Below are 24,298 nucleotides of genomic sequence, written 5' to 3' on the forward strand. Positions count from 1 at the left end.
GCATTAAAGAACAGAAAATATCATTTTAAATAATGACAGAAAAGAAAACCAGATATTATAAATAAAATGGTTAAAATAATAAACACTATACATACATGCTTTGTCTTCTCCTCTCAGTTTCTCTGTGTAGCACAAAGTTATGTAAATAAATAATTTAAAAAACAATTGTAATAAATGAATTTATGTTTATATGTTTCATATATAAAAATGGGAAAAAACTATAAGAATTAAGTTATAAAGAGAACTATAGATGTAGAATATGAAAATAACATTTCTAAATCTTCCTGGAATTTAATCTGTTTAGTATAAGTAGAAGTAGATTCTAAAATTGACTGTGGTGATTGTTACACAGTTCTATGAATATACTGATAAGCATAGAATGGATATTTAAAATGGGTCAATTGTATAGCATGTTACATGTTTTTTAAAAAATAGTTCAGCGAACTCCAAGCAAGGTAGGATTTTTTAAAAGACTTAAAAGCAATAGGAGAATGTTGTGAAGGAGGAAAATTGTGGCTCTTAATAGATTAGGTTTCTCCACCCCATATCATTTATTATGCTCCTAGTTTTTAATTCAGTCTGCCCTCAAGGGCTGTTCTTACTGCCTCCCTGCTCACCTAAGGCTCCTTTGCTTTCTCAGATCAAATGAATCAGTTCTTCTAATTATATCTGTTGGAGAAAGACCAAAGGGCTAAAGTTTGTCTGCTGATGTTCTCCAGTTATGTGTTGCTATAGCAGACATTACTTTCACAAATGCTGTAACTTGATTACTAAAAACTTGTTCTGCCCAATCCAACGTGTCTTTGATTTTAGTAGTGACACCCCATATGGTCTTTACCTCTGTTTAGATTGCAGTGGTGATAAATTTGTGTTGCCTCAGTGATAGAGCATGTTTGAAATATTCATGGGCTCAGCCATTTCTCCAAAGGAAGACTTCCAATCTATAAATTCTGGATATGACAGGTTCCAACTTCACTTACATGCTGTGTTAGAACCAATTTTTGCCCACACAAAACTTTACGCAACAGGTGACACAGAGTCACCAATTCTCATTATTCCTTTTGCAATATAAAATTCTTTTAAATAAATTTTTTTCTGATATTGGACCTAGATCATCATTTCTGAATCCAACAAAAAGTAAAAACCATGTAAAGACTCAGATGGAAAGGGGTACAGTATCAGTGCTCACATTCCTGCAAATTACCCATTTCCTCCTGCACAGGGGAGAAAAGGTCTACATGTTAAGAGAACCTGAGAGGGTGCTTTATCTCTGTCCACAAATTACTTGTTTTTCTTTTCCATCAATGATGCCTACTTGACAAACAGTTACATAACCTTAAAAAAAGGGAATTAAAGTGTTCCTGGACAAGTCAAAGAATTTCTGCCTCACAGTAAAATTCTGTGACTGTGATGCCCATTGTTTGCAATTTAACCTGGGAAAAAAATGTCATGTCTGGCCTCACCAGGTATATCTTTACGATATGAATATGCTTTTAATGTAGAGAAGAAAGTTATATTTATTAAAATAAACTCTCTAGGATGACTTAAATTTGCAAAAGACTTTGTATTTTATGGATAAAACTCTAGTTAAGGAATTATGAGGTATCAGTTTATGGATCAGTTTTGTCGTTACCTAGATTTGTGGCCTTGGTCAAATCACTAACCATTTCTAGGCCTCAATATAATGAGGCTTGTATGATTGCTAACGGCCCTTCCAACTCTAAGGTCCTGTGAGCCTACAGTCCAGGCATTTCATTGTAATTGTTGTCCTATAATGTTAAAATGCTAATTAAAGGAGTACTATACACACATAAACTCACACACAAAAACACATGTTAATATATACCTTACAAAAGTGTTTTGAAACTGTTTATTTCTATAGACACTGATACAGAGAGCTTTCCAGATGCTATTGGAAGAGGTATAATAAAGGGTGAAATCAAGACACAATCCAAGAGTCATCCTGGTAAGAACAAGAATATTTCAAGTCTATTTCTGCTTTATTTATCTTCTCGAGTTTATTTAAGTTTGGATCTAAACGACTATAGTACCTATATGCTATTACTATAGGATGAAACGTTTTCACTAATTCTCTCCTATTACTATTGGAACTCTAGCAGTTACTAACAATGGAAAATTAGCTACATAGTGTAAGTTTTAGAACCCATTCATTTAAAACTTATCCATAAAAATTCAATGCTGTAGTAAGCTTAGAATATGCTTGATGGAAGCATTTCAAATGCTGCTCTACTCACTTTCTTTTTCAGGCTAGAAAGATGGTTGCTTTGTATTTGCAAAAGCAGAAAGGCTGGTTTATGAATGGGATTAAAAGAAGAGATTTCATTGCTTACTAATTCCCTCTATATAATTGAAATACCAGGCACATTTTCAGTATCTCTGGTGAAGTAGAGATGTTTAGTTTTGTTACATAGTCTGTAGTTTACACTACTGCCACTTGTCTTGGTGTTACAGTGTTTGATACACTGCTTCTTGATCTTTGGTGTGATATTAAAGGAGGCAGAGAGCTTAACAGAAAAAGGAAAGAGACCGTCAACAGGAAAAACAAGTGTCATCCAAAGGTGACTGTTTGCATGCCCAAGTCTGTGCCCCCAGAGGAGCAACATTAGAAGATTCACACTGCAGAGAAGGAGACTTCTCTACAATAGAATATATTCCAGCCAAGTCACTAAATAAATAATCAGGCAAACAGCAACAGCAAGCCTCCAAAGGGGAGGGGAACTCAGTATCCAGATTTCTTACAAGATATTGTCTAGAATGCCCAGTATAAACCCCCCAAAAATATGAGACATGCAAAGAAACAGTAAAGTGTGAATCATATACTAGGAACTTCAGGAAGGGTAGGCTTAAAAAATAATTTAAGCAGTGGGAGGGTATTATGAGGAGGGAAATTGTGATTCTTACTAGATTGCAGATTTCTCTAGCACATACTCCCTTTTCCCTCGTCCTTAATTCTATCTGCTATCAAATGCTCTTCTTAATGCTTCCTTGCTTATATAAGCATCTTTACATGCTTCTTTCAACTGGGCCTGTCATTCTTAACCTATACCAGTTGGAGAAAGACCAGAGAGCCTCAATTATATCTACTCAATTGGATCTTTAACACTTACTTCTGGTCTCAGCCATTACGACAAAGTAAGATCCACCTTATGGTGTCAGGTTCAGGATAGGTTTCCAACCTCTGGTGCATGCTCTTCTGTAACTAGCTTTCATTCACAAAACACTGGACACATAATTTGACCCAAGTCAGCAATCCTACTTAACCCCTCTTTCAATATGAATTTTTCTTTAATAACTTTCATGTATTAAAACAAAATACATGAATGTTATTTCTCTCCTTTGACCTAGTTAGTACTTTCTAAATCCCGCCAAATGTCCAAATCACATAAAAACTCAGATGGGATGGGATGCAGTCCCAATGCTGGTACTGCCTCAGATTTACCCATTTCCCCCTCCCCAGTTACAAGGTGTACATGGTAAGAGGACCTGATAGGCAGTTTTTCTTAGACTACAGAATATCTTGTTACTCTTCTACATCTTTGATGTCTACTTGATTTACATAGCCTTAAAAATGGCATTAAACATTCTTGAGAGAGTCAAAGAATTTCTACCTGGTAGTAACTTTCCGTAATGTGGGACCATGGTTTGTCTCTTGACCAGTGGGGGAAAAATGCCACGTTCCACTCATAGGTATATCCTTACAGGCAGAGAGCTTAACAGAAAAACAAGGGAAAGAGACAGTCAACAGGAAAAACAAGTGTCATCCAAAGGTGACTGTTTTATATGAGTGTCCTCTTAGCGTAATCTTGGCCGTTATATCATTTACTTGAACTCCCCAAGATGATTAAAGTTTGTATGGGACAGTGCATTGTGTATGAAAAGCACTGGTTAAGGAATTATGGGGCATCAGCTTGTACTCAGTTTTGCATTATCTTGGTGTGTGTTCTCAATCAAATCACAAAACATCTCTAAGCTTCAATATCATGAGGCTTATATGATTGCTAAGAGCCCTTCAAATTCTAATGTTTTATGATTGTGCAATGCAGACATTATATTATTTCTCTTTTGTAATACAAGTACTAATTAAGTTAGTACTACACACAGACACAAAGACACACATGTGTGTTAATGGTTACCTTACAATGTGTTTTGAAATTTGTTTTCTATCTATAGAGACTGATATAGAATGCATGAGAGATACTGTTGGAAGAGAAAAAGCAGTTGGTGAAATGAAGACACATCATCAGAGTCACCCTGGTAAGAACAAGAATTTTCCAAGTCTAATAATTTATGGTTTATGTCTTCTCTGGGACTTAATTAACTATGAATCATTAATGATAACAGTAACTGTATGTTAGTATTAATGGACAGTAATCTTCATGAATTTCCTCTTATAATTAGTTAAACTCTAGTATTTACTGTCAATGGAAATTTAGCTGGATATTTTTCAGTTGTAATCTCATCCATTTGGAAAGTAATCCATATAATCCAATGCTCTAATGACCTTAGAATATGCTTGGTTTAAGTATTTATAACTGTGATTCTACTCACTTTCTTGCTGGCTTAGAAAGGAATATTGCTTTGAAATTGAAAAAGCAAAAAAGCTAGTTGATGAGTGGTATAAGAAGAGGAACATAACAGTTATTTCACTGATTACCAATTTCCTCTACATAATTAAGCTGGTATGTAAATTTATATCTCTACTAGAGTGGAGTTCTCTAGCTGAGTTTTATTATTCACAGATTACTGCTTTAGTCCTGGAGTAACAGGGTTCGATACATTTCTCTTTGTTGCAAGAAATACGGTCGTTATGAACTTTCTACAGAATTGATGCTGAAAGCTAGCATTGGAAAGTAACTGAATCCTCAGATATAAGCACCAAAATATGTGTTTTCACTGAAATTTAAGGCAAGATTTCTGAAACTTTGCTTTTGAATGCTTTATTATATTCTCGCTTTTATTCCTGTAAAAAAATTAGTGTTGTAAATGAATCAAATAAATATTACTTGCTCCAACAGCTTTTAACTGGGGAAAAGCTGGTGGTGTAAAAATGAAATTGTTGGAACCAAGCAGTTAAATTTGGTGTATTACGATAAGCCATTTTTCCATGTCTTTAATTTTCAGAGTATTTTTGGTTAGGTTCTTTCAATTAATTTTTGCTTCCATGTTGCTTATTAATAGGAGTCCTTGTCAGTTTTGAATAACAGCCTTAGACACAGCAACAAAGTGCTTTCATTTACATCCGTTCAATTCTGGGATGAAGTGAGAGAGTGGCATGGACTTTTATATACTACCAAATGTAAAATAGATTGCTAGTGGGAAGCAGCTGCATAGCACAGGGAGCTCAGCTTGGTGCTTTGTGACCACCTAGAGGGGTGGGATAGGGAGGGTGGGAGGGAGACCAAGAGGGAGGAAATATGGGGATATATGTATATGTATAGCTGATTCACTTTGTTATGAAGCAGAAACTAACACACCATTGTAAAGCAATTATACTCCAATAAAGATGTTTAAAAATAAAATACAAAAAAGAGTCATGCCTTTTAACAACAAGATTAATTATTTTATATTTATTAATGGTAAATTTATAATTAAACACTAAATAAAATCTGAAAGACAGAAACTGCTACGAGGAAAGGAGTTGAAATGAATGTAGTAATCAAATACAAAAATGAAGAAGTGTTTTGTCCCACCTCACCAGGTACATCCCTCCCATATGAATGTGTTTTTAGTATACACAAGAGAGTTATATTTATTAAGAAAAACTCTTTAGGATGACTTAAATTTGTGAAAGACTTTGTATTTTATGGAAAAAGTCCTAGTTAAGGAACTATGAGGCCTCAGTTTATGAGTCAGTTTTGTTATTGCCTGGATATATGGTCTTGGTCAAATCACTAAGCATTTCTAAGCCTCAATATAATGAGGTTTAAACAACTGCTAATGGCTCTTCCAATTCTAAGGTATTATGTCTGCAGTCCAGACATTTCATTATAATTCTTCTTCTATAATAAAAAGATCTAATTAAAGGATACACACATTCTACAAACATATACATGTTAATACTTAGCTTACCAAAGTATTTTGAAACTGTTTATTTCTATAGAGAGTGACACAGAACGCTTCCCAAATGTTGTTGGAAGAAGTATTATGAAGGGTGAATTCAAGACACAACCCAAGAGTCGTCTTGGTAAGAAGAAGAATATTTCATGTCTATTTCCTGTTTTTTATCTTCTCTGAAGTTTATTTAACTTTGGATCTTTAGTGACTACAGTACCTATATGCTATTATTACAGGATAAAAAGTCTTCACAAATTCCCTCCTTTAATTACTGGAATTCTAGCAGTTGCTATCAATGGAGAATTAGCTGCATATTTTTAATTTTAGAATTCATTCAATTAAAAAAATGATCCATAAAAATGGAATGATACAGTGAGCTTGGAACATGCTTGATGGAAACATTTCAAATGCTGTTCTACTCACTTTCTTTTTCAGGCTAGAAGTATAGTTGCTTTGTATTTGCAAATGCAGAAAGTCTATTTTATGAATGGGATAAAAAGAGGGATTTAGCATGTAGTTATTTCATTGGTTACTAATTCCCTCTATATGTTTAAAATATCAGACACATTTTCCATATCTCATGTGAAGTAGACACCGTTAGTTCTATTATATAGTTTATAGTTCACACTGTTGCCCCTTGTGTTGGCATAACAGTGTTTGGCACACTTCTTCTCGATTGGTGTGATACCAAAGGAGGCAGAGAGCTTAACAGAAAAATAAGGGAAAGAAACAGTCAACAGAATCCTTTTTAAAACAACTGTCATTGAAAATGGTAGAGTAATAACCCTGAGCTCACCTTAGCTCATGGACATAGCAAAATTACAACTATTTACAGAACAACCATTGATGTAAAAGACTGGAACCTACCAAGAAAGGTCTTCTAGAACTAAGGATATAAAAAAGGGACCACAGCAAGGCAGGTAGTAGGGGCAGAGTCACAGTATAATCAGTTCCCTGGCTTGGGCAACTCATGAATGGGAGAATAATTACATTTGCAGAGATTCTCCCCAACGAATAAGGGGTCTGAGCCCCACATCAGTCTGCCCAGCCTGGAGGTTCTGAAACAAGAAGATGAGTCCCCAGAACATTTGACTTTGAAGGCCAGTGGGGCTTGCTTTTAGGAGTTCCAGAGGGCTCTGCGAAATAGAAGCTTCACTCTCCAAGGGCACACACAACATCTCACATGCTTCAGGACCCAGCATAGAGGCAGTAATTTAAAGGATTTGGGGTCAAACCTACCTGCTAATCTTGAAGAGTCTCCCTAGGGACATAGACACTGACAGTAGCCATTCTTGAGAGTTCATTCTACCACTGGTGCTGCAGCACCATTTTGGAATCCACCCCACCAACAACAACCAACCTGTAGGCACCAGTACTGGGAAGCCTCAGGCCAAGCAACTAACTGGGCAGTGACACAGCCCAACCCATCAGAAGAGAGACTCCTTTAAGACTTTCTGAGCCAAAAGCCACCCCTGGACACATACCTGCACACCAGAGGGTCTAGGACCTGGCACCACACACCAATGTGCAGGCAGTAGACCCAGGACCCCCAGGGCCCTGCAGCCAGAGATCCAGATCCACCCACCAGTGGGCAGGCACCAGCCCCAGAATCACTGACTCCACCCACCAATAAGCTTGCTCTAGCTTCGAACCAGACCCACCCACCAGCAGTCCATTGCCATCTCTGGAAGCGCTCAGCCCTGCAGCCAGACCCCAGAACCTGTCACTGCCTGCCTTTGGGCCGGCACTGTCCCTTGGATCTGGCTTCACCCATTGGTGGGCTGGCCCCAGCCTCAGGATCTTCTAGACCTGACTCCATCCACCAGTGATACAGAGCTAACCCCAGGGCTCCCCAGGGTTCTACAGTCAGACACCTTGTGACCCAACCCTGCCAACCAGTGGCCGGCAGCCTCCACACAGGAAGGTCCTGGCAAACAACCAGACTGGGGGCCAACCAAGCCAACCAGGCCACCCATAGCCGTCAGCTTACCACAATAGAAGGACCCGCACAACACATATAGGGGCACTCCTAGAGGATATAGCTCTGATGACGAGAGAGCAGTGTACTGCTGGGATTCATAGGAAGTCTCTCGCAAAAGGCCTCTTCTCCAAGGTTGGGAAATGGAACCAACCTCCCAGATACATAGAAATATAAACATTAAGTTAGACAAAATGAATTGACAGAGGAAAATGGTCCAAATGAAGGAATAAGATACAACCCCAGAAGAAGAGCTAAGTGAAGTAGAGATAGACAACTACCCAACAACGAATTCAGGGTGATGATCCCAAAAAACTTGGGAGAAGAATGGATGGACAGAGTGAGAAATTAGAAGTTTTTAACAAAGAGTTGGAAAGTATAAAGAACCACTAAACAAGATGAAGAATACAATAACTGAAATGAAAAATACACTAGGGGGAATCAGCAGTAGACTAAATGGTACAGAGGAACAGATCAGTGGGCTGGAGGACAGAGTAGTGGAAATCACTGATGCTTAGCAGAAAAAAAGAATGGAAAGTAATGAAGACTGTTAAAGAGACTTCTGGGACAACATCAAGCATATTAACATTCACATTAGAGGGGTCCCAGAAGAAGAAGAGAGAAAAAAGGTGACAGAGAACATATTTAAACATAATAGCTGAAAATGTCCCTAACTAGGGAGATGAAAAAATCCCAGTCCAGAAAGAACAGAGAGTCCCAATCCAGAGGAACACACCAACACACTTTGTAATTAAAAATGCAAAAATTAAAGCTAAAGAGAGAATATTAAAAGCAGCAAGGGAAAAGCAACAAGTTACATACAAGGGAATACCCATAAGGCTATCAGCTGTCTTTGTAGCAGAAACTTTGCAGGCAGAAGGCAGTGGCAAGATATATTTAAACTGATGAAAAGGAAAAACCTAGAACCGAGAATACTCTATCCAGCAAAGCTCTCATTCACATTTCATGGAGACATCAAAAGCTTTACAGGCAAGCAAAAGCTGAAAGAGTTCCACACCACCAAGCCAGCTTTACCAGAAATGTTAAAGGGACATCTCTAAGCAAAAAAGAAAAGGCCACAACTATAAACATGAAAATTATGAAAGGAAAAGCTCATCAGTAAAAGCAAATATATAGTAAAAGTAGAAAATCAACCATATGCAAAGTTCATAGGAAGGATTAAAGACAAAAATGGTAAAGTCATCTATAACCACAATAAGAAGTTTACAGATACACAAAATAATTAGATGTAAAATATGTCCAAAATAGTAATCATGAGGGGAGGAGAGTACAAATGAAGCATAGTTAAAATGTGTTTGAAATTAAGAGATCAAACTTTAGATAGATAGATAGCTGTATATAAACCTCATGGTAACCACAACCAAAAATTCGGTAAGATACACAAAGAAGAGAAAGTAATCCAAACATAACACTAAAGATAGTCATCAAATCACAAAAGAACAAAAGAAGAAGGGAACAAAAAGACCTAGAAAAACAACCCAAAAACTATTAACAAAACTACTATTAACTATTCTTTTGGCAATAAGAACACACATATCAATAATTACATTTAAATGAGCTAAATGCTCCAATCAAAAGACATGGAGTTGCTGAATGGATACAAAAGCAAGACCTTTGTATATGCTACCTAAAAGAGACTCACTTCTGATCTAAAGACACAGACTGAAAGTGAAGAGATCGAAAAACTCATTCCAGGCAAATGGAAATCAAAAGAAAGCCCAGGTAGCAATAATTATATCAGACAAAATAGACTTTAAGACAAAAGAAGGACGTTACATAATGATCAAAGGATCAATCCAAGAAAAAGATGTAACAACTGAAAATATATATGCACCCAACATAGGAGCTCCTTAATAAATAAAGCAAATATTAACAGACATAAAGGGAGAACAGACAGTTACACAATAATAGTAAAGGACTTTAAAAGCCCACTCAAGTCAACAGACAGATCATCCAAAAAGAAAATCCATAAGGAGACACTAACCTTAAATGACACATTAGACCTTATGGACTTAATAGATAGGTATAGAACATTCCATCCAACAGCAGCAGAACACACATTCAAGTCCACATGGGACATTTTCTAGGAATGTTAGGCCACAAAAGAAGCCTTGGTAAATTTAAGAAAACTGAAATCTTATCAAGTATCTTTTCCCACCACAACACTATGAGGCTAGAAATCAACTAAAAGAAAATACTGCAAAAATCACAAACACACAGAAGCTAAGCAACATGCTACTAAACAACCAATGGATCGTGAAGAAATCAAAGAGGAAATCAAAAAATACCTAGAGACAAATGAACAGAAAATGATCCAAAAATCTATGAGATGCAGCAAAAGCAGTTCTAAAATAAAAATTTATACTGGTACAAACAAACCTCAGGAAACATGAAAAGTCTCAAATGAACAACTTAACTTACACCTAAAGGAACTAGGAAAAAGATGAACAAACAAAACACAAAGTTAGCAGAAGGAAAGAAATCATAAAGACCAGAGAAGAAATAAATGAAATAGAGACTTAAAAATGGAAAATATCAATGAAACTATAACCTGTTTCTTTGAAAAGATAAACAAAATTGACAAACCTTTAGCCAGATTCATCAAGAGCAATATGCAGGGCCCAAATCAATAAAATCAGAAATGAAAAAGATGTTACAACCGACACCACAGAAGTGCAACTGATCATGAGACATTAGTTGGAAAAACCGTATGACAATAAAACATACAACCTAGAAGAAATATACAATCTCCCAAGACTGAACCAGGAATAAAAAGAAAATATAAACAGACCAATTATCAGTAATGAAATTGAACCAGTAATTTAAAAAAATAACCAAAAAAACTTAAGTCCAAGAACAAGTGGCTTCATAGGGGAATTCTACCAAACATTTAGAGAAGAATTAATACCTATACTTCTCAAAGTATTGCACAAAGTTGCAGAGAAAGGAATGTTTCCAAAGTCATTCTATAAGGCCAGCACCACATGATATCAAAATGAGACAGAGATATCACAGAACAGAAAATTACACGGGTGAAAGTAGATGCAGAAGCCCTCAACAAAATATTAGCAAACTGACTCCAACAATACATTAAAATGATCATACACTATGATTAAGTGGAATTTATCCCAGAGATACAAGGATGTTTCAGTGTCTGCAAATCAGTGTGATACATCACATTAACAAAGAATAAAAACTATATGATTATCTCAATAGATACAGAAAAAGATTTTGACAAAATTCAACATCCATTTATGATAAAAACTCTCCAGAAAGTGGGTATACAAGGAACATGCCTCAACATAATAAAGGCCGTATATGATAACCCCATAGCTAACATTATACTCAACAGTGAAAAGATGAAAGCATTTCCTCTAAGATATGAAACAAGGATGCCCACTATTGCCACTTTTATTCAACATATTATTAGAAGTCTTAGCCACCACAGTCAAACAAGAAAAGAAATAAAAGGAATCCAAATTAAAAAGGGAAAGTAAAATTGTCACTTTGTAGACAACATGATACTAAACAAAGAGAATCCTAAAAACAGCTACCAAAAAAATACTAGAGCTCAAGGATAAATTCAGTAATTTTCAGGTACAAAATTAATATAGAGAAATACATTGCAATTCTATATACTAACAACAAACTCAGAAAGAAATTAAGGAAACAGTCTCATTTACAGTTGCATCAAAAAGAATAAAATACTTAGGAATAAACTTACGTAAGGAGGTAAAAGACTTGAAATCAGAAAATTATGACACTGATGAAAGAAATTGAAGATGACACAAACAGATGGAAAGATATACCATGTTCATGGATTGGAAGAATTAATATTTGTTAAAATGACTGTATTGGGGCTTCCCTGGTGGCACAGTGGTTGAGAGTCCGCCTGCTGATGCAGGGGACACGGGTTCGTGCCCCGGTCCGGGAAGATCCCACGTGCCGTGGAGTGGCTGGGCCCGCGAGCCATGGCCACTGAGCCTGCACGTCCAGAGCCTGTGCTCCGCAACGGGAGAGGCCACAGCAGTGAGAAGCCCGCGTACCGAAAAAAAAAAAAAAAAATGACTGTATTACCTAAGGCAGTCTACAGATTCAGTGCAATCCCTATCAAAGCACCAAAGGCATTCTTAGAATTAGGAGAAATAATTTCAAAGTAGTATAGAAACAAAAAAGACCCTGAATAGACAAAACAATCTTGAGAAAGAAGAACAGAGATGGTGGTAGCATGCTCCCTAACTTCAGACTATACTACAAGGCTACAGTAATCAAAACTGTATGATACTGGTACAAAATTAGACACATAGATCAAAGGAACAGAATAGAGAGCCCAGAAATAACCCCACACACTTATGGCCAATTAATCTATGACAAAGGAGACAAGAATATACAATACAATGGAGAAAAGAGAAGTATATTCAATAAGTGGTGCTGGGAAAACCAGACAGCTACATGTAAAGGAATGAAATTAGAATATTCTCTTAACACCGTATACAAAACTAAATGCAAAGTGGATTAAAGATGTAAATGTAAGACAGGAAATCATAAAACTTTGGAAGAAAACTTAGGCAGAACACACTTTGACATAAATGGTGGCAATATTCTTTTGGATATGTCTCTTAAAACAAAGAAAACAAAAGCAAAAATAAACAAATGGGAACTACTGATGGGAGCAAATATTTACAAATGATATAACTGTTAAGGGGTTAATATTCAAAAAATATATACAGCTCATACAACTCAATATCAAAAACATGAACACGCAATTAAAAAGTGGGCAGAAGACCTGAATAGACATTTTTCCAAAGAAGACATGCAGTTGACCAACAGATGTATAAAAAGATGCTCAACTTCACTACTTAATATACTGATATGCCAGTCAAATCACAATATCACCTCACACCTGTCAGAATGGTTATCATCAAGAAGACCACAAATAACGAATGTTGGCAGGAGTGTGGAGAAAAGGGAACCCTTCTACACTGTTGGTCAGAATGTAAATTGGTGTGGCCACTGTGGAAAACAGTATGGAGGTTTCTCAAAAAACTAAAAATAGAGCTACCATATGACCCAGCAGTTCCACTTTGGGGTATATGTCCAAAACAAACAAACACAGTAATTCAAAAAGATACATGCACCCGAATGTTCATAGCAGCATTATTTACAATTGCCAACATATAGAAACACCCTAAGCATCCACTAGCACTAACAGATGAATGGATAGAGAAGATGTACATATGCACACACACAATGGAATACTACTGACCATAAAAAAGAACAAAACTTTGCCTTTTGCAGCAACATAGATAGAGGGCATTATGCTAAGTGAAGTAAGTCAGACAAAGACAAATACTGTATGATATCACTTACATATGGAATCTAAAAAATACAACAAACTAGTGAATATAATAAAAAAGCAGATTCACAGATATAGAGAACAAACTAGTGGTTACCAGTGGAGAGAAAATGGTGGAGGAGCAAGATAAGGGTAGGGGATTAAGAAGTACAAACTACTATATTTAAAATAAATAAGCTATAAGGATGTATTGTAGTACACAGGGAATATAGCCAATATTGTATAATAACTATAAATGGAGTTAACTTTTTAAAAATGTGAGTCACTATGTTGTACACCTGAAACTTGTATAATATTGTAAATCAAATATGCCTCAATAAAAAATTTTTTAAAAACTGTCATCCAAAGGTGATTGCATGCATGCCCAAGGCTGTGCCCACAGAGGAGCAACATTAGAAGCTGCACACTGCAGGGAACGAGACTTCAGTAGGACAGAAGATAGTTTAGCCCAGTCACTAAATAATTAATCAGGCAAACAACAACAAGCCTTCAAAGGGGATGGGAGCTCAGTATCCAGATTTCCTACAATATATTAGATACACTGCCCCCCCCCTCAAAATATGAGATATGCAAAAAAACAGTAAAGTATGAACTAAGGAAAAAAAGCAGACCACAGTGTGGTTCCGGATGTAAGATACTATAAAACAGTTATAAATATTTTTGAAAAATTAAAGAAACCCATGCTTAAAACAGAAAGGAATATTGATGACAATGTCTAATCAAATAGAGAATATTAACAAAGAGATAGAAATTATTTTTGTTAAAAAAACACAGTGATAACTGTGGAGTTGAGAGTACAATAACTGTAAGGAAAAATTTACTAGAGGGGTTCAGGAGTAGATTTGATTGTCAAAAGAAAGAATCTCCACACTTAATGACTACAGAAGAAGTAGAGCTGAGAGAAAAGGGGGCAGAAAAAATATTTGAAGTAATTATGGCTGACAGTTTGGAAGCACATTTGATGAGTATGAATCTGGATATCCAAGCCAAATGAAGTCTAAGAATAAGCACAAAGAAATCTACAACCAGATACATCAAGTAAAAGTAATGGAAGACAAAGACAGAAACTCTCGAATGTCACAAAGGGAAAGCAACACATCATTAAAAAAGAGAACCCTGGTAAGATTAACAGCTTACTTAGCATCAGAAGCTATGAAGCCCAGGGGCTTCCCTGGTGGTTCAGTGGTTAAGACTCTGCACTTCCATGCTTCCACTGCAAAGAGGCATGGGTTCAATCTCTGGTCAGGGAAGTTCTGCATGCTGTGAGGTGTGGCCAAAAAAAGAATGAAACTATGTAGCCCAGAAGGCAGTGGGATGCCATATTAAAATGCTGAAGGAAGAAATTATCACCATGAACTTTTTCTTTCAAAAGTGAAGGTGAGATAAACAGATTCCCAAATAAATGAACACTGAGAGAACTGTTTGTTAGCAGACCTGCCTTTTGAGAAATACTAATGAGAGTTCTTCAGGCTGAAAGCAGTGGACTTTAGGCAGTGATTTTAATCCGTTCCGAAAAAGAGCATGTGTTAAAAGAATTCTGTAATTCCAAAATCTGAATATACCAGTCACTAGTACAGAGATTGAAACAGTAATTAAAAACCTCCCAAAAAACAAAAGTCCAGGAACAGACTGCTTCACAAGTGAATTCTACCAAACATTCAAAGATTTAATACCCAATCCTTCTAAAACTATTTGAAAAAATTGAAGAGGAGGTAACACTTCCAAACTCATTTTATGAGGTCAACATCACCTTGATACCAAAACCAGAAAAATACAACACACACACAGACACAGACATACACACAAAGGACATTATAGGCCAATATCTCTGATGAAGATGGATGCAAAAATCCTCAACAAAATATTGGCAAGCCAAATTCAACAATACATCAAAGGGTCATACAAGTGTGATTTATTCCAGGGATGCAAGGATGGTTCAACACCCACAAATCAATCAGTGTGATACACCACACTAATAAAATAAAGAATAAAAACCACATGATCATCTCAATAGATGCAGAAAGAACATTTGACAAAATTCAACATCCATTTATTATAAAACTTCTCAATTAAGTGAGTATAGAATGGCCATACCTCAACATAATATAGGATAAACCCACAGCTAATGTCATACTCAGTGGTGAAAAATTGAGAGCTATGCCTCTAAGGTCAAGAACAATTCAAAGATGCCACTCTCACCCCTCTTATTCAACATAGTGTTGGAAGTGCTGGCCAGAGCAATTAGGCAAGAAAAATAAAAGTCATCCAGATTGGAAAGGAAGAAGTAGAACTGTCTCTATTTGCACATGACATGGTTTTGTATATACAAAGCCCTAAAGATTCCACCAAAAAACTATTGGAAATAATAAACAAATACAGTAAAGGATACAAAATCAGTATACAAAAATCTGTTCCATTTCTATATGCTAACAGTGGGCTAGCAGAAAAAGATGTTAACAAAAACAATCCCATTTACAGTCTCAAGAAAAGGCAGAAAAAGCCTAGGAATCAGTTTAACCAAGAAGGTGAAAAGACTTACACTGAAAACTATAAGACATTGTTAAATTGAAGAAGACACCAACAATGGAAAGATATTCCATTCTCAAGAATTAGAAGAATTAACATTGTAATAACTGTCCATATTACTTAAAGCAATCCACAGATTCAGTGCAATCCCTATCAAAATCCCAAGGACATTTTTCACACAGAGCAAAAAATTCTAAAATTTCTATGGAACCACAAAAGACTCCTCCAAAATAGCCAAAGCAATCCTGAGAAAAAATAACAAAGCTGGAAGTATCACACTCCCTGGTTTCAAACTATATTAGAAAGCCATAGTAATATAAAGCAGCCTGGTGTTGGCAGAAAAACAGATATAAAGATCAATGAGGCAGAACTGAGAGCCCAGAAATAAACCTATGCATATATAGACAATTAATTTAGGACAAAGGAATAAAGAACCTACAATGGAGAAATGATAGTCTCTTCAATAAATGATATTGTGAATACTGGACAGCCACATGGCAAAAAAAGTGAAACTAGACTACTATCTCACACCATACAGAAAAATTAACTCAAGATGAATTAAAGACTTGAATGTAAGACCTGAAACCATAATCTCTAGAAGAAAACATGGGCAGTATGCTCTTTGACATCAGTCTTAGCACTATCTATTTGTGTCTCTTCAAGCAAGGGAAACAAAAGCAAAAATGAGAAAATGGGGTTGCATCAAACTGAAAAGCTTCTGCACAGCAAGGAAACTATCAATAAAATGAAAAGACAACCTAACAAATGGGAGATATATTTGCAAATGATATATCTGACAAGGGATAAATATCCAAAATATATAAAGAACTCATACAATTCAAAAACAAAAAAGCTAACAACGCCATTAAAATGAGCAGAGGAGCTGAATAGAAATTTTTCCAAGAAGACATGCAGATGGCCAACAGGCACAAGAAAAGATGTTCACTATTACTATTAAGGAAACGCAAATCAAAACTACAAAGAGATGCTACCTAACATTTGTCAGAATAGCCATTATCAAAAAGACAAAAAGTGTTGGAGAGGATGTGGAGAAAAGGGAACCTTAATACACTGTTGGTGAGAATGTAAAAAAGATGTGGTATGTGTATATACAATGGAATACTACTCTCCATAAAAGATGAAATCTTGCGTATGCAACAACATGGAGGAACCCGTAATACCCTTGATGGTGTTACGCTAAGTGAAATAAGTCAGACAGAGAAAGACAAATACGTACCACATGATTTCACTCATATGTGGAATTTTAAAAGTTAACCATGTATTACTTTAATAATCATAAGAAACAATAAGGTGTTTCACTTGGGAAACAGAAAACAAACCTGAAACAAAAATAGTGCTCTGAAGTTCTAGACCCCCAAGTAATTAGAGCAGCCCTGATGGCCAAGGTATAAACTGTTTTTACACAGTAACCTAAACTATAGTCTGAAGAGCAAGACTCTTGGGTTGTATTCTCTTTTGTTCCATCATGCTTTCTCCTTCCCTTTTGCAGCTTTCCATAAGCAATGATATTTTTTCAGTTTTTTCTCCTTCTTTGTGAAACAAAATATATGTTCCCAATGTACTTTATGGCTACTGCATGAACAAGTTCATGTAAAAAATAGAAGTAAATAAATTAAAGTTTAAAAAAGGAATTCTGTACTTCAAAAGACAATATGAATGCATATTTTGTGTCCTTTTTTCTCTTAATTGATTTAAAATGTGATTGTATAGAACAATATGTATATCATTGTATTGTCGGGCCTATAAGAATATGGAAAAGTGATATATTCTGTAGTACCTGTGCAAAGGAGATGTATGAGAATGGTGATATATTTGAGTAAAAAATGATAGCAGATGTTAACTTGAATCCACAGGAACAAATGAAGAGAACCAGAAATTGTAAACAAGAAGTTTAATATAACAAACACTGTAAATATATACTTGCTCTTCTTTCTTCTGTCAGCTTTTTTCAAGGGCACAGAGTTATATAAAGAAATAATTATTACAAACTCTTTTATATTTAAAGGTATAATATGTATAACAATAGCACAAAAATGGGGAAGAGATAACAGAGCTATATAGAAGTAATATTTCTATATATAATTGGAATTTAATAATATAAATCTGAAGTAGACTCTAAAATTGACTGTGGTTATGGTTACACAACTCTGAATATAATTTTTAATGAAATCATTGATTTGGACACACTTTAAGTGGACGAATATTATGGTATGTTATATATTTTAAAAATAGCTTAGTGAACTACAAAAATTAAGAGATTTTAAAAAGATTTAAAGCAATGGGAGGATACCATGAAGGAGGGAAATTGTGACTCTTACTCGATTAAAGATTTCTCTAGTGCATACCTTTAATTCCTAGTGCTTAACCCAGTCATCCCTCAAATGCTGTTCTGATTACCTCCCTGCTTATCTGAGGATCCTCTGCTTTCTTGATTCAAATGATTCCATTCACCTTAGTTATATCTGTTGAAGAAAGACCAGAGTGGCTAAAATATATGTGCTAATATTCCCTAATTTTGTGTGGCTATAGATTTTATTACTTTCACAAAATGTTATTTATTGAAAACTTGCCTGCCTAATCTGATGCATCTTTGTTTATTTTGTTAATGATGCCCCAGGTGGTATCCTCTCTGTGAAGAATGCAATATGGTACATTTGGGCTGCCAAAATCATAGTGTGACCTTTTACATTTATTCATGGGCTCAGCCCTTTTTTCAAAGCAGTCTTCTACTAGACAATGTCAGGATCATGACAGGTTTCCAGCTCCATTTACATGCTCTACTAGAACCAACTTCACTAAACTTTTTTGGGGGGGTTCTTGCTCTTTTATTTATTTATTTATTTTTAACATCTTTATTGGAGTATAATTGCTTTACAATGGTGTGTTAGTTTCTGCTTTACAACAAAATGAATCAGTTATATATACACATATGTTCCCATATCTCTTCCCTCTTGCATCTCCCTCCCTCCCACCCTCCCTATCCCACCCCTCCAGGCAGTCACAAAGCACTGATCTGTTCTCCCTGTGCTATGCAGCTGCTTCCCACTAGCTATCTACCTTACGTTTGGTAGTGCATTCACTAAACTTTTAACCCAGGGAAACAGGCATTCAAACAGAGCCCTGTTAAAACCACTAACATCAAAAGGCAACTGTGTGCATGCCCAAGGATGTACCCTTTAGGTCCCCAGTCCTAGTTATCCCTTTCTCAGTGTGAATACCTTTATAATAACTTTCATGTATTTTTCATGTCATCTAACATTGTTAATTATAGCAAAAATTTAGATCACATAAAAGCTCAAATGGAAATGGATCCAATCAGAGTCCTGCTTGTGGTACAAATTTCACCATTTCCTCCTTGCAAGACATAAAGTGTACATGCTCGAGGAATCTCAGAGACACTTTTTCTCAATTCAGTGAATATCGCATTACTCTTTAAATCAGTGATACCTACATGGTTTACAGTTACATAGCCTAAAAGGGAATTAAAATGTCCAGTAAGTCAGAGAATTTCTGGCTCATGGTAAGTTACTGTGACTAAGAAGACTATGGTTTACATCTTGTCTTGTTGGGAAAAAAAAAAATGTTAAGTTCTGCCTCATTGGGTACATCCTTGCAGAATAAGTGTTCTTTTAATATAAATCTGGAAATTATATTGCCATCATAAATTCTCTGGGATGATTTCCACTTATGTAAGAGATAGCATTATATTGAAAAGCACTGGTTAAGGAATTAAGTACTGGTTAAGGAATTACAGAAAAGTACTGGTTAAAGAACCTCTAAACTTCAATATAATGTGACTTATGTAATTGTTTTATCTGTTCTAATTTAAGGCTTTGTGATTCTCCAAACCAGACATTTCAGCAAAACTCATCTTCTGTAATAAATGCTAATTAAGTTAGTGCTACACACACACAGACACATACACACATGCAGACACACACACGTTTGTATGTAAATGGTTACCATGCAAAGTGTTTTGAAATTTGTTGTTTCTACAGGGACTAATGTAAAAGGCTTGACAGATAAAACTAGAAGAGGTGTAATAAAGGGACAATTCAAGATACAATCGATGAATCTCCCTGGTAAGGACAAGAATTTTACAAATCTAAGATTTCAGGTTTCCTTATCTTCTCTGGAGTTTAATTAAGAATCATGAATAACATCAGTATCTATGGTTTATTATTACATGGGCAAAAGTTTTCAAGAACTCCTTCCTTTAATTAGTTGAATTTTTATATTGAATATCAATGTAAAACTAGCTACATATTGTTAGTTTTAGAGCTCATTTGTTTAAGAGCTAATCCATAAAAACCAGTCCTTTAATAAACTTAGAATATGCTTGGTACAAATAAATATGCCCAGTTACATTCTATTCACTTTCTATTTTCAGCTTAGATAGACAGTTCTGAATTTGCAAATGTAGAAAGGTTAGTTAAGGAATGTGATAGATGAATATAACAGATGGTTATCAATTCCCTCTTTATTAGACCTGAAGTAACAGTGCTAGACACATTTCTCTATGGTGTTTTCTGTGATGTTGAAAGAAGACACCTAAATAGAGAAAAAAGGGAAATAGACATTCAAACAGAGCCCTGTTAAAACCACAAACATCAAGAGGCAGCTAGCTGTGTGCATGCCCAAGGATATGTCCTCTGGGAGCAATGTGCGAGGCTTCACACCTCAGGGGAAAGATATGTTAGTAAGATAACTCTGAGAAATCACTGTACACAAACAAGCAAGAAAGCACACTAAACAACAAGCCTCAGAAAGGGAAACAGAAATCAGAGTCCAAAGATGCTATGATATATTATCTTAAATGTCCAGTTATTAGTAAAAAAAAAAAAACTTAAGACATGTAAGGAAATAGTAAATTGTGACACAAGCACAGGAAAAAGCAGGAAACAAAATATGCTTGTGAGAATCCTAGATGTTGGACTTAGCAGACAATGACTACCTAGTAGTTATTATAAATGTGCTCAAAGAATTAAAGGAAAACAGATACAATAAGGGTCTTCACTGGTGGTCCAGTGGTTAAGACTTCGCCTTCCAGTGCAGGGGGTGTGGGTTCGATCCCTGGTCGGGGAGCTAAGATCCCACATGCCTTGCAGCCAAAAAACCAAAACATAAAACAGAAGCAATATTGTAACAAATTCAGTAAAGACTTTAAAAATGGTCCACATCAAAAAAAAAAAAAACTTTTACAAAAAGAAGATACCATGAAAATATTTTGTCAAATACACATTATCAACTAAAAATAAAAATTAATGTAAAAGAACCAAAGCAAATTCTGCAGTTGAAATGTACAGTAATGAAGTGAAAATATTGCCTAAGGGGTTCAAGAGATTGGATTAGTCTGAAGAAACAAACAGCAAACTAAAGGTATGGGAATACTAGGAGAACAGAGAGAGAAAGGAGCAGTAAAAATATTTGAAAAGATGGCTGAAAATTGTGAAAACTATTCAATGAAAATTATTAATCTACACATTCAACCTCAGTGAAATTTAAATAGAATAAGCACAAAAGAATCTACAACCAGACCCATCATAGTAAAAATGTTGAGAGACAAGGACAAAGATAAAATCTTGAAAGCAACAAGAAAAAACCAACTGATGGTGTAAAACAGAATCCCAGTAACCTTCATTTAGCAACAGAAGCTATGGAGGCCAGAGGCAGTGGAATGGAATATTGAAATGATGAAAGAAAAATCTGTCAACCAAGAAACTTATATCAGGCAAACTATCTTTCAAAAATGGTGAAATTCCCAAGTAAAAAATTCCAGAGAATCTACTGCTAGCAGACGCACTTTACAAGAAATGCTAAAGGAAGTTTTTCCCACTGAAAGTGAATGATCTCACACAGTAATTTGAATACACAAAAAAGAAACAAAAAATAAAACAAACAAAAAAACATGGCTTAGAATAATTCTAGTATTGCAAAAGACCATATAAATGCATATTTGTCTCTTCTCTTAACTGATTTAAAAGGCAATTGTATAACACAATAGGTATAAAATGTATTGTTGGGCCTCTTAACATATAGACATATATAATATATTTCACAAGAGCTGTGCAAAGAAGATGGTGTGAACAAGGATGAATTTAAGTAAGAAAATGACACTAGATGGTAACTTGAGTCCATAGGAACCAATGAAAAGAACCAAAGATTGTAAATAAGAATGCTAATATAACAAACAGTGTAAATATATACCAAACTTGCTCTAATTTTTTGTCTCTCATCTTCTTTAAAAGTTATAAAGGTTCATAAAGAAATTATAAGAACAATTTTAACAATGTCTTTAATTTTATCTGTGTAACATGTAATTCAGTAGCACAAAAATGGAGATAAGAGAATAAAACTATGTGTCAGTCATGTTTCTGCATTTACCTGGAATTTAATTAGTATGAATCTGAAGTTGATTCTAAAATTGACTATGGTGATTGTTACACATTCTATGAATATATTAATAACCATTGATTACACATTTTAAATGGGCATATAGTATAGTATGTTAAATGTTTTTTTAAAAAATAGTTTAGTGAACTCCAAGCAGGATAGGATTTTTTTTAAATACTTAAAAGCAGTGGGAGGATGTTGTGAAGGAGCAAAATTGTGGCTCTTAATAGATTAGGTTTCTCTACCCCATATCATTTATTATGCTCCTAGTTTTTAATTCAGTCTGCCCTCAAGGGCTGTTCTTACTGCCTCCCTGCTCACCTAAGGCTCCTTTGCTTTCTCAGATCAAATGAATCAGTTCTTCTAATTATATCTGTTGGAGAAAGACCAAAGGGCTAAAGTTTGTCTGCTGATGTTCTCCAGTTATGTGTTGCTATAGCAGACATTACTTTCACAAATGCTGTAACTTAATTACTAAAAACTTGTTCTGCCCAATCCAACGTGTCTTTGATTTTAGTAGTGATGCCCCACGTGGTCTTCACCTTTGTTTAGATTGCAGTGGTGATAAATTTGTGCTGCCTCAGTGATAGTGTTTGAAATATTCATGAGCTCAGCAATTTCTCCGAAGCAAGACTTCCAGTCTATAAATTCTGGATATGACAGGTTCCAACTTCATTTACATGCTGTGTTAGAACCAATTTTTGCCCACACAAAACTTTACCCAACAGGTGACCCAGAGTCACCAATTCTAATTATTCCTTTTGCAAAATAAAATTTTTTAAAATAAATTTCCATTTTTTTTCTATCATTGGACCTATATCATCATTTCTGAATCCAACAACAAAGTGAAAATCACATAAAGACTCAAATGGAAGGAGTGAGTGCAATACCAATGCTCACATTCCTGCTAATTACCCATTTCTTCCTCCCCACGTAGAAGGTCTGCATGCTAAGAGAACCTGAGAGGATACTTTATCCCAGTCTACAAATTATTTGTTGTTTTTCTCCATCACTGATGTCTACTGACATATAGTTACGTGGCCTTTAAAAAGGGAATTAAAATATTCCTGGACAAGTCAAAGAATTTCTGCCTCACAGTAACATTCTGTGACTATGATGCCCATTATCTGCAATTTGGTCTGGGAAAAAAATGTCATGTCCGGCCTCACCAGATATATCCTTATGATATGAATGTGCTTTTAGTGTACACAAGACAGTTATGTTTATTAAGATAAACTCTATAGGATGACTTAAATTTGCAAGAGACTTCGTATTTTATGGAAAAAGTTCTAGTTAAGGAATTAATGTGGCATCAGTTTATGGATCAGTTTTATCACTACCTGACTATGTGGTCTTGGTCAAATCACTAACCATTTCTAAGCTACAATATAATGAGGCTTATATGGTTGCCAATGGCTCTTCCAATTCTAATGTGTACTGATTCTGAAAGTAAGACATTTCTTCTATAATAAAATAATGCTAGTTAAAGGAGTATTACAAACAAACACAACTACATGTTAATATTTACCTTACAAAAGTGTTTTGAAACTGTTTATTTCTATAGACCCTGATACAGAGCGCTTCCCAGGTGCTGTTGGAAAAGGTATAATAAAGGGTGAAATCAAGACACAATCCAAGAGTTATCCTGGTAAGAACAATATTTCAAGTCTGTTCTGGCTTATTTATCTTATCTAGAGTTTATTTAAGTTTATTTAAGTTTGAATCTGATTACCTGTAAGCTGTTATTACATGATGCAATGTCTTCATAAATTCCCTCCTGTAATTAGTGGAACTCCAACAGTTATTATCAATGGATTTACATATTGTGAATTTTAGAACTCCTTCATTTAAAAAGTGATCCTCAAAATTTCAGTGGTATAGTGAGCTTGGAATATGCTTGATGGAAGCATTTTAAGTGCTACTCACTT

General features: G+C 35.4%; 1 protein-coding gene across 24 annotated transcripts in view; it reads left to right on the top strand.

Moving 5' to 3' along the window:
* Positions 1 to 24,298, top strand: part of CCDC7 (coiled-coil domain containing 7) — a 287,188-nt gene that overhangs the window by 227,419 nt on the left and 35,471 nt on the right. For 20 of the 24 annotated variants that reach the window (XM_029236341.1, XM_029236344.1, XM_029236348.1 and 17 more), the window contains 5 exons: positions 1,883 to 1,966; positions 4,192 to 4,275; positions 6,122 to 6,205; positions 19,976 to 20,059; positions 23,935 to 24,018. In XM_029236341.1, coding sequence (XP_029092174.1) covers positions 1,883 to 1,966; positions 4,192 to 4,275; positions 6,122 to 6,205; positions 19,976 to 20,059; positions 23,935 to 24,018 — 420 coding nt within the window. The remainder of the gene's footprint in view (positions 1 to 1,882; positions 1,967 to 4,191; positions 4,276 to 6,121; positions 6,206 to 19,975; positions 20,060 to 23,934; positions 24,019 to 24,298) is intronic. The other 4 variants (XM_029236335.1, XM_029236337.1, XM_029236340.1 and 1 more) reach the window with 1 other exon arrangement.

The sequence above is a fragment of the Monodon monoceros genome, unplaced genomic scaffold (genome assembly GCF_005190385.1).
Source record: "Monodon monoceros isolate NGI ecotype Baffin Bay Population unplaced genomic scaffold, NGI_Narwhal_1 Super_Scaffold_21, whole genome shotgun sequence".
In the NCBI taxonomy this organism is placed as follows: Eukaryota; Metazoa; Chordata; class Mammalia; order Artiodactyla; family Monodontidae; genus Monodon; species Monodon monoceros.